The sequence below is a fragment of the Ursus arctos genome, unplaced genomic scaffold, assembly GCF_023065955.2.
Source record: "Ursus arctos isolate Adak ecotype North America unplaced genomic scaffold, UrsArc2.0 scaffold_22, whole genome shotgun sequence".
Lineage (NCBI taxonomy): Eukaryota > Metazoa > Chordata > Mammalia > Carnivora > Ursidae > Ursus > Ursus arctos.
Window position 1 is genome coordinate 14,450,153 of NW_026622897.1, and position 11,190 is coordinate 14,461,342.

At 50.8% G+C, this 11,190-nt stretch overlaps 1 protein-coding gene across 1 annotated transcript; it reads left to right on the plus strand.

Annotated features, from left to right (window-relative positions):
- Nucleotides 1-380: 380 nt before the first annotated feature.
- Nucleotides 381-9,537, plus strand: FOXR1 (forkhead box R1). Its single transcript, XM_044386493.3, has 6 exons — nucleotides 381-646; nucleotides 6,811-6,885; nucleotides 6,982-7,244; nucleotides 7,481-7,707; nucleotides 8,776-9,014; nucleotides 9,460-9,537. The coding sequence occupies exons 1-6, from the start codon at nucleotides 586-588 to the stop codon at nucleotides 9,486-9,488; spliced, it is 894 nt and encodes a 297-aa protein (XP_044242428.1). The 5' UTR covers nucleotides 381-585; the 3' UTR covers nucleotides 9,489-9,537.
- Nucleotides 9,538-11,190: the final 1,653 nt, after the last annotated feature.

An 11,190-nucleotide genomic window follows, 5' to 3' on the forward strand; every position in this document is an offset into this window, starting at 1 on the left:
CACCCAGGCGCCTTTAAATAAAATCTTTAAAAAAACAAAAACAAAAAACAAAACAAAACAAAACACCAAACACCCTCCAATGCTACCTCCACCAAGTACTCCGGGTGAGATCTTGGATAAGCCGTAAAATCTATCAGAACCTCTGAAAAGTAGCTAGTAATACCATCACGGGACCGTTCGTCGGGGGTCGTGGGAGAGAAACTTACTAAACACAAGAAGAGCTTCGTGCAAATGCAGAGGGGGAAGAGGGCCTGGGATCCCTCCTTTCGGGACCCTCAGGGGCCCCCAAGCCCCAAAATGAAAGTGTAGGGGGTTGAGGAGAGAGGTCACAGAGAGTAGCCGGTGGAGGCCAGAGGCGATTAAAGGCGTCAAATTGGGGACTCTCCACACCTGAGCTGGCGCCAACTAACCGGATCCGAGCCCGGGGCTTTGAGGAAGTGGTGCGAAGCCTCAGCCTCAGTGTCTCCGAGTCTCCCACCCCCTGCTGGGCGACCTCCGCTCTCCCTGAAGGTGGACCTGAAACTCCAACACCTCGACCTCTGGGCCAGCCTCCATGGCCAGGTCCCGGGCTTGCTGGACTGGGACATGGGCAACGAGTCCTTCCTGGCCTTCACCACGGCGCACCTGCCCCTGGCCGAGCAGAACCGTGAGTGCGCGGGGGCGTGGGGGAGGGGCGTGGCGGGCGGCGGGTGGGGTCCTCGCGGGGCGCTGGGCTGCTGGCGCGCTGGGGCGCTCGGCCCCCGGACCCCAGCCCCCCACCTCGGGTTCTGCCCGCGAGCCTGGAGCCCGCTGCGGTTTCGGGGCCCACGGGGCCCCTGGGCTGAGCGGGCGCCCCCTCCCTGCCCCCTCCCCGCCCCCACCCCGCCCAGGGCAAGGAGGGCCTTGACGGAGAGTCCCCTTCGGGCGGCGGGTCCCTTCCGGGCACCTGCCGCCTGCCACCTCCGCCCCACGGCCTGCTGAGTTCCAGAACCTTCTAGGCCTCGCGGCGGGCCTTTTCCCATGGCGCCTACCGCCATTTGGCACATCACACATTTCACTCGTTGTTCTGTTTTTTAAAAAAGTTATCGGTTTTGTTCGAGGCTGTACCCCCCTTAGTACATTGGCTGACACCTAGAGGTGCTCAATATTTGCTGAACGAATGGTTGACCATCGTGGCGTTTAAAAAGAGGACTTTTTCTTGGGACCTCAAGGGCAGAGAGTGGAGGTGATCACCTCCTAGTTTGTGGTACGTCATTGCCATCTGTTCGAGCAAGGGGCTTGGATTAACCCATTGTCCCCCTTCAGTGCACCCCCCACACCCCCCTTCCATCACCTCCCACGCCCCCACTCCCACCCCCCACTCCCTACCCCACCCATCACCTCCCACACTCCCCTGTATCTACTCTAATTGTTGTAATGTCTTTACATAGGTGTATGTTTGAGAAGTATTTAACGTTATTTTATTTTTATAGATAACCTTAATTTACTAAACACCGGTTGCTTTTTTTCTTTTTTTCTTTTTTTTTTTTTTGCCTAATCGCGTTGGCTTTTTTTTTTTTTTTAAGGTTTTATTTATTTATTTGAGTGAGAGAGCATGAGAAGGGGGGAGGGTCAGAGGGAGAAGCAGACTCCCTGCCGAGCAGGGAGCCCGATGTGGGACTTGATCCCGGTACTCCAGGATCATGACCTGGGCAGAAGGCAGTCAGTCCTTAACCGGCTGAGCCACCCAGGCGTCCGTGCCTACTCGCATTGTTTTTGAGAGCTACTGCGGTTGCCGAATGAAGATCTGGTTCATTGTTTCTGAGGGGGCCTGGGTGGTGGTCTAACATCTGCATTCGCTACCTTTTGCATTTGAGTTCTCCTTACTCATGGAGACCTGCATCGTCTCCCACTCTCTGCCACCATAAGTAATGCTAACGAATTCCCAAATCTTTGTTGATTAAGAAATATTTATTGAGCACCTCCAACTTGCCAGGCGTTGTTCTAGACACCGGTAATACATAATGAATGAAACAGACAAGTCTAAGTGGAGCTTACATTCTAGGGCGGACAGACAATCCACATAAAAATACATCTATAGTATGTTATAAGGTGACAAATAAGGTGGGGAAAAAGGACACAGTAAGGGGGTTCAGGACTGGTGGTGGCTGTGGGTTGAGGAGGTGGCGGCCACAGTGTTAAATAGGGTCCTCAGGTTGGGCTTCCTTGGGAGCATAATATTGGAGCAGAGAGTTGAAGGGGGAGAGACAGTGAGCCAGGAGGATATTTAGAGGAAAAGTTTCTCACCAGAAGAAATAGTGAGGGCAAAAGTCCTAAGGAGGGACTATGCCTGGAGTGTCTGAGGCACAGGAAAGAGGCCGGTGAGGCTGGATCAATGTTAAATACAGACGGAAGTTCACAGGGTGTGGAGCAGAGATCCGGAAGAGCCCCTGTGCCACTTTAAGGACCTTGGGGTTGACTTTCAATAAGATGACATGGCGTGGCATGAGCAGAGAGGTTTTGAGCAGAGAGGTGACGTGATTCCGGCTTCCTGAGGGAGTGACCCATGTAGCTGCATAGGGGCTGGTGCTTGGTTTGGTGCTCTGCTCTCACAGGCTTGACATTTTTACTCTTTGAACAAGGAACCCTTCATTTTCATTTTGCACTGGGCCTTGCAAATTATGTAACGGATCCTGCATGATCTATATTCTGAAAAGATCACTGTGGCTGCTGTGTGGAACGTACATTGTAAACGTGGAGATAAGAAGCCAGTAGACTAGGCTACTACTGTCATCCAGATGAGAGATGGTGGTTGGCTGGAGGGTCAGTGTGGGGGCAGAGAAGGCAGAATCATCTGGGTTCGTTGATGGATTGGATGTATAGTGTAAGAGAGATTAGAATGTGATTCCTCCAAAATTTTGGCTGATTAAGTAAAAGGATGGAGTGGCCTCATGCTGAGACAGGGGAAGCTTCTGGTAGGACAGATTTAGGGAGGAAGATCAGGAATTCTGTTCAGGACATGCTGAGTTTGGCATACTTTTTAGATCTGCAAGTAAAAATGTCAAGTAAGCAGGTGGATATAGACGTTTGGAGTACTGGAGGGAGGTGTATTTTGAGAGTCTTTGGTATGTGGGTGGCATTTAAGGAGTGAGAAGAAGAGAAGAGAGAAGAACCAAGCATGAGCCCTGGGGACGGCCCGTTGTAAAGATACTGGAGAGAAGAGAGATAACCAGTCAAAATTAAGGAAATGAGGGACGCCTGGCTGGCGCAGCGGTTAAGCGTCTGCCTTCGGCTCAGGGCGTGATCCCGGCGTTCTGGGATCGAGCCCCTCATCAGGCTCCTCCCCTGGGAGCCTGCTTCTTCCTCTCCCACTCCCCCTGTTTGTGTTCCCTCTCTCGCTGGCTGTCTCTCTCTCTGTCAAATAAATAAATAAAATCTTTAAAAAAAAAAAAAAAGGAAGGAGTGATCAGATGAGAGGCCTGTCTATCCCTTGTGAGGTCAGGTGTGAGGTAGACAGACAATTGGCTTTAGCTCAGCAGACATTATTGGCGACCATGATGATGGTGGTTTGGGTGGGGTGGTAGAGAGGAAAGCCTGATTGGCAAGGGTGGAAGGAGGGGAAGTGGAGATAGAAAGAATAGGGGGTTCTTTGTAGGAGTTCTGCCTCAAAGAAAAGCAAAAACATGGCACAGTGGCCTGGCACAGAAAATAGGAGCAAAAGAAGGCCTTTTCAATAAGATTAGAGAATAAACATCATACTTGAATGCTGCTGGGAATGATTCAACAGACACACACGCAAGTAACAGTAAATAGAGGAGTGGTTGGTTGGAACATTGGCCTTGAGAAGGCATGAGAGCATCTGTCAGTCCCAGGGAGGGAGGGAGGGAGACAGATAGCAGCACAATCCTTCCCTCACTGAGATCACCAACTTGTTGACCCTGTCTCCCTCTCACTGTTCTCCATCCCTGGATATTCTCCCCTCTTTGCCTAACCTGGAATCCAGTGGTCACACATGGTCTCTCTCTTGCATACACTGTCATTTGCATCCATTATTCCTTTGACCCCCTCCGGCTTTGGAGCACTTGCCTGCCCGAACCACAACCCTAATTAAATCCAGCTCTACCAAAGAGTACTCCAAAGCCATGGATTAGTGGATCGGTGATCCGGTGGTATCCAAGGGTAGTCGGGAGGGAGTTAGTTGGAAAGATAGGTGAAGTATTTTTTTTTTAAGTTTGTTTGTTTGTTGAATCAGTCAGTCAATCTCAACACCTAACTGATCATAACAAGGAAGATTAGCATATAAGTTCCTGTATTGACTCGAATAGACACACCCCGGAGCAGACCGTCAGGTGCAGTGACCAGCCCTTCCGCACGGTAGCCCTAGGGGCTGTTCAGATCTGCAGTGTGATGAAGGGTCCTATTTCCCTGCATCTTTGCCAACACTGGGTATTATCCGTTTTTATAATTCTTGTCAGTTTCATGTAAAGCGTTATCTCATTATTTTATTGTGTTCTTATTACTGGTAAGGCTGAGGGCCTCTTGTTAGAAATTCAGATACCCCCTCCTTGTGAATATTGATTCATATCTTTTGCACAATTATAGGTTTGTTTGCTCTTACACGTCAGTAAGGGAAAGGCTGTCTATCTAGTAGAGAGCTAAGAACCTTATGAGTTGAAAAAAATTTTTTTGGCTTATTTTATTCTAGTGATGTTTTTTGGTTTTTGTGGTTTTACTATGCAGAACATTTTAATTTTTAGGTATTATAATATCTGCATAAAATGTATGGATGAATTTGAGGGTAATTGGTGTCTTCATAATACATATCATGTCTTCATTTATTCAGAACTTTCATGTCCTTAAATAGTGATTGTATCTTTTTCCCATGAAGGTCTAGTTCATTCTTTGATAGGTGAACTCCTAGATACTTAATAATTTTGATTGCTACTGCAACCAAATAATATAATTTTTATTATTTATTATTATTATATTTTCCAGTTTCTTCATGCTGCTATGGAGAAACAGTATTTATTAGTATGTTGTTCTTATATCCAGCAAACTTGCTGGGCCCTTATTGGTTCTAATAATTTGTATATTGATTTTTTATGGTTTTTATCTTAACATTCTTTTTTCTATAAATAAAGGCAGTTTTGTCTTTTTCTTTCCAACTTTATGTCTCTTTCTACTTTTTCCTCTTTTTGGGATGCCTGGGTGGCTCAGTGGGTTAAGCATCTGCCTTCAGCTCAGGTCATGATCTAGGATCCAGTCCAGAATCAGGCTCCTTGCTCAGCGGGGAGCCGGCTCCTCCCTCTGCCTGCTGCCCCTCCTGCTTGTACTCACTCTCTCTCTTTCTTTCTCTGTCATAAATGAATAAATAAAATCTTAAAAAAAGAAAAAGAAATACCTGTACCTTTTCCTCTTTTCAAAGACTACGTTGAACATTATTAGTAATGTGATGAGCAGCTTTTCTAATTACCGAGCTCTCTAATAAGTATATCATCATTTTCCAGATGAAAACCTAGATTCAGCTGCCATATGATGACACTCATGGGGTCCATGGGGGGGTGGTGGAAATAGTTCCCGTAATCCCAAGCGGCCAGCATAGTGCCCAGGCGATAGCTCTAATACACACTTGGTATACCCTTAGCCGGCCGTGTGTTCATCCATCCAGGTAAGCTGAGCTCCTCCCCTGTGCCAGGCAGTGAACACGACAGACCTGGAGATCGGCTTTAAGCAAAGTAATTAAAGTAAAATCTGTGTTATGAGAGTGCTTGGACAGGCAGTCAGAGAAGGCCTGCGTTAGAAAGATGTTTCAACAGAAACGTGAGGGGGGCACACGCGTGGCTCAGTCGGTTGAGCATCCAACTCGTGATTTTGGCTTCAATCACGATCTCATGGGTCGAGGGATCGAGCCCCACATCAGGCTCAGTGCTCAGCGGGGAGTCAGCTTGAGATTCTCTTTCCTTCGCCCTCTGCCCCTCCCCCCACTCACTTGCACTCCCTCTCTCACAAATAAATAAATCTTTTAAAAAACCGGAAATGTGATGGGTGATTAGCAATTAACTAGGGCAGCAGGAAGAGGGAAGAGTGTTTCTGGCAAAGACAATGGCTCGTGGGAAGGCCTGGGATCTAGAGCGTGGTGTCTTGGAGATGTGGAGAGCCTGGGAGGAACGACAAGGCTGATGAGGAGCCAGGGCCTTGTAGACTGTCCCAAGGAACTTCAAGCTGGCCCTCATGGAAAGCCATCAAAAAGTTTTTAAGCAGAAGGGTGACAAGCTTGGATTGCTATTTTAGGAAGACACTCTAACTGCAATAGGATTAAGTTAGAGAAAAGCAGATAAACACCATTCCGGTTATGGCTGGACTTGGGGATTGACTGGGTGTGGCTAGACCAGAAGGAAAAGAGCTAAGGAGTCAGGAACATTTGCATGTTTCTGGCCTTGAAGGGCTGGGTAGGTGGTGGTGCCACCTGCTGAGACAAGGAATACGGGAGGAAGGGGGGGGATGGAGTTTAGGTGTAGAAGTGTTGTTGAGTTCGAAGTGCCTGCAGGTTTTCACACACAGACCTCCCATAGACAGTAATACTTACGGGCAGGCAGAGAAGTCTGGGCTGGCGGTAAAGATTTGGAAGCCCCGACTTGATAGATGGTGGCTGAAGTCACAGTCACAGACCGCTCAGGGGACAGTGTATGTGGACTGAGGAGAATGAGAAGGGCAGAGAGGTCAAATATGGTGTCCTAATGCCCTGGGGAGGGCCCACAGCCATCTCCCAGAGAAACTTCAAGGCCCAGGATCCTGGGGCCGCCATGGAAATCCTAGGACGTTTTGACCCTCTTCTATCTTTCTTTTTGTCAGTTGCCAGATACAGACTCCGAATAGTTGAGCCACCAAAAGTGCCTGTGGAAAAAAAACCCAGCCCTGATAACGATGGTGAGTAGCGGGCAGTGGGTTCTCTGGCATAGCCTTGCGGCCCAGGCCGGGCCTCGAGCCAGTGAGCTGTGGCGCACGATCTCTCTCTCCACGCAGGCCCAACCCTTGAGCCCAACCTGTGGATGTGGGTGAACCCCAACATCGTGTTCCCCCCTGGAAAGCTGGAGGTCCCGGAACCTCGGAAGGGAGAGGATCAGCCCAGCACACTCCCCTCCCCTCAGCCACCCCCAAAAGAGGAAGACTTGGCCAACTGCTCCTCCGAGGCCACCGCGGGGGAGTCAGAGTCTCTGCCTTCTTCCAGCGAGCAGTCTCCCCCTCGGAAGCGGACGCGGTTTGCCTCGTCCCCCAGCACCTGGGAGGTAGGAGTTTCTGGGCCTGGGGGCTGGACTTGGGCTGTAGGCAGGGCCGCATCGGGATGATGTGGCGAAGAGGTCTGTTTGCTCAGGGCTAACCGAGGGTGAATGGGTTCAGAAATTGGCCAAGCCCTTGGGTTGGGGAGAAACCCAGACGGTGGCCCTAGACCGCTCCCTGCCACTGCACCCCCTGGAGTAGAGGCCGTGGAGTTAGGACCAGTTCCTACTCTGTGCTCCTCTAGCTCACAGAAGAGGAGGAGGCTGAGGACCAGGATGACAGCTCCTCTGTGGCTCTCCCGTCCCCTCACAAAAGAGCCCCCCTCCAGAGTCGGAGGCTCCGGCAAGCCAGCAGCCAGGAGGGGAGGCTCTGGTCCCGGCCCCCCCTCAATTACTTCCACCTAATTGCACTGGCATTAAGAAACAGTCCCCCCTGTGGCCTCAACGTGCAACAGATCTACAGTTTCACGCGGTATGTGCCACCGGGGGCCCTGGGGGGGGGGGTCAGGGCCCTGGTCTGATACTTTCCAGTCTGCCCGGGGCCCTGGGCTGCTGCCTTGGTTTACCACGTGGGGCTGAAAGGATAAGTGTGTTCCCAGGCCTCCTTTCCCAGGCACTGCTTCCGGTCCCCAAATGTGTGTCCACGGATCCTGTGTATGGGAAGATATCCATGCCCACTCCCTTTCACATCTAAAAAATCCAACCGTTTTATACCTTAGTTTTTGTTTTTTTAAAGATTTTATTTATTTATTTGAGAGAGAGAGAGAGAGGAGCACAAGCAGGGGGAGCAGCAGAGGGAGAAACAGACTCCCCGCTGAGCAGGGAGCCTGATGTGGGGCTGGATCCCAGGACCCTGGGATCATGACCTGAGCTGAAGGCAGATGCTTAACCAACTGAGCCACCCAGGCGCCCCCATTTCTTGGTTCTTTGAAATATAAATACACCTGGGTCAGAAATTCTCCCATCCTCCCTGTCAGGATTTTCCAGTAGAAAGTCTGGTTTCCCCAACAGTTTCTCACATGCTTTCCCTTTGGGCTGGACTGCCGGCCACAGCTCCCGGCACCCCCAGGGGCCAGGGGTGCCCCACTGAGAAGGGATTTACATTTAGCTTCGAGAGTCACGTACACATGAGTGTGAGAGCTTCTCTGACCTTTTCTCTGTAGCAGGAGAGTCTGAGAATATTAATGCACAAGCAGTGTCCTTCCTTGACCAAGATTCCTCTCACAGGAGTTGGTTGACCTGATTCTGCTCTATTCGAGTCACAAGTCACAGTCCTGAACCCTCAGAGGGAAGAAGGAAAATGAGCCTGGGAATGGAAACAATAAACTGGGTTTAAAAGATGAGGTTTGCCCAAGCAACGCACCAGGTCGGGTTTTGCCACATGTTCCGTCAGCAAAGAGCCTTTCTTCTGGGCCAGCTTGCCATTCTCCACCGTGAGAGAGGGGCTGAGGCTCCTGGCCCCTGGGGGAGAACAAGAGTGTGAAGATAGGGCCTCTCCCAAAGAAACTGTGCTTTCCTGACCATTCTTCCCTGTCCACAGACAACATTTCCCCTTTTTCCGGACGGCTCCGGAAGGCTGGAAGAATACTGTCCGGCACAATCTCTGTTTCCGAGACAGCTTTGAGAAGGTGCCGGTCAGCATGCAGGCTGGGGCCAGCGCGCGGCCGCGCTCCTGCCTCTGGAAGTTGACCGAGGAGGGACACCGCCGCTTTGCAGAGGAGGCCCGCGCCCTGGCCTCCACACGCCTGGAGAGCATCCAGCAGTGCATGAGCCAGCCAGGTGAGAGGCCCCGGCACGCGAGGGGCCCAGGGGAGGGGACCCACCCGTCCTGACGTGAGGCTGAGTGTGCGGAGAGGGAGCCTGGCTCACACCTTGGGGGGGGCACCTTCTGTGGGAAGGGGAGAGGATGGCAGTGGCCCGAGACCCTGGGTAGTGCCTGCCCGAGGTAGGACTCCCAGCCATGTCCTCGAGGTCCAGGGGTGGGTGGAGAAACAACTGAGGTGCAATTGACCTCCCAGCCCGCAGCCTAGGAAAATGGGGGCCACGCGGTGAGACAAGCGTGGTATGAGCGGTTATGTGCAAAGGGGGCTTTTTCTTTTTCTGGAGATCTGGTGGCATGTGGGCCTTGAGGGAGAAGAAGTAGATCGTCTGCCGTGAGATGGTCCGGGCTGAGGGAGGAGCAGCTGCAAAGGGCAGATACATTCCGTTGACTCTTTTTTTCCAGACGTGATGCCCTTCCTCTTTGACCTTTAAATCCAAGAAGCAGGAGTCAGCCCATCCCTTATTAAAGTTACCTGCAGCAGCCTGGTGTGCGTGTGTGGTCTCTGAGGATGGGGACCGGGTGGAGGTGCAGGTCAGCTCTGACGCTGGAAATGGACACCATTGGCCTGACGTGCCGCGAAGGGAGCCCGTGCTCTTCTTTCCTCAAAGGAGGAAAATACTCAACCCCCTTCAGGATCCTGGAGCCATTCCCGTGTTTCTGGATTATGAGGATAGTATTGGGAGATGCCAGCTCACAGCAGCCCGCCACTTACAGGAAGGGGATGTAATCAGCTGGGAACAGTGGAAAAAAGCCTAAGGAAAGGTAGAATACTGTCCGGAAGGTTGAAGGAAAGACAGACCCTCCTAGCAGGCAAGAAGGAGCAGTGAGAAGGGCGAGAGGAAAAGGGGATGGTCGGGTTCAAGTCTCATCCACCCCCCCCCCACCGCATTTAACCATTTTGAGCAAGGGGTGGGAACTTGGGGCAAGATGCAGGCACCTCCCCCTTGCTGTTGGTCTCCACCAGGCGGATTCGGAGTTCTTAGAGACTTGAGATCCCAGCTGGGCTGCTGTGGCTTTCCTGGTGGCAGGAGCCGGTGTCCAGGGCAGGGCCAGGTGCCAGCCTCAGGTCCAAGGGGAATACAGAGAAGCCCCGGGGGTGGAGTGAGAAAGAACACCCAGATGCCCCAAGCATTCAGACAGTGCTTGAAGACAATACCGAATTCCCCGCAGGCCTGCGATGACCTTCCTTACTCCCTCTCCCGCCACCCCCCCCCAGCAGGCCTGCCTGGAAACAAGGCTCCACCCTCAGAACCCCGGGCCCCAGATAGCCTCAGTGCTGCAGGCAGTCTTTGACCTTGAAGAACTGACCCTTAGGCTTGGGGGGGGGGGGTGGCTAGGCAAGGCATTCAGCCAGGAACCTAACTTGGTATTAGATCTAAGCAGAAAGTATTTGTTGCATCATTTTAAGATATACTGAACTTTCAGGAATGCAACTATTCTGTAAAATGAAGGACGATCGTGTTCTTTTTTGGTTTGGAAGTTTATCAAGAGTTGTTCGCCACTTCAGAAAATCACTTCGCTGACAGCAAAGCTGCGGATATTTAAGTCACCAATAACGCATGCCTGTGTGAGTCTGTCTGTGACTGCTGTTCTCACGGGGGTGCCACATGGACAAACGAATGTTTAGTTATATCGAGGCAGCCAATATACAGAAAAAGTATTTTCAAAAGTCATTTGAATATCCGCTCTTAAATCTAAGGTCTTCACCGTAGGTATGTGCAAATTTCCAACTATCTCGTACTTTCAAGTATAGTTTATCCATTGAAATACACTTTATTTCATAAATTTCTCTCTTTATTTTTCTGTTATATTACAGTTAAAGTGTTATAGCGACCTTTTTAAAATTCCATGTGTTGGTAAGTTATTTTATCAGTAAGATTCAAGATGGTAAAGACAGTCTTTTTTTTTTTTAAAGATTTATGTATTTATTTGAGAGAAAGAGAGTGTGTGGAGGGGAGGGGAGAGGGAGAGAGACTCTCAAGCAGACTCCATGCTGAGTGCAGAGCCTGTCACGGGCTGGATCCCACCATCCGAGACCACGACCTGAGCGGAAACCGAGTTGGACGTTCGACGGACTGTGTCACCCAGGCGCCCAAGGTGGTAAAAACAGTCTTACAAATCGTTTGCTCTATT

Excerpts from the sequence above, each read along its gene's own strand:
- FOXR1 (XM_044386493.3), top strand. The coding sequence starts at position 586 with ATGGGCAACGAGTCCTTCCTGGCCTTCACCACGGCGCACCTGCCCCTG. Across the intron at positions 6,886-6,981 it reads ACCCAGCCCTGATAACGATG|GCCCAACCCTTGAGCCCAAC; the intron begins GTGAGTAGCGGG and ends CTCTCCACGCAG. Across the intron at positions 7,245-7,480 it reads CGTCCCCCAGCACCTGGGAG|CTCACAGAAGAGGAGGAGGC; the intron begins GTAGGAGTTTCT and ends GTGCTCCTCTAG.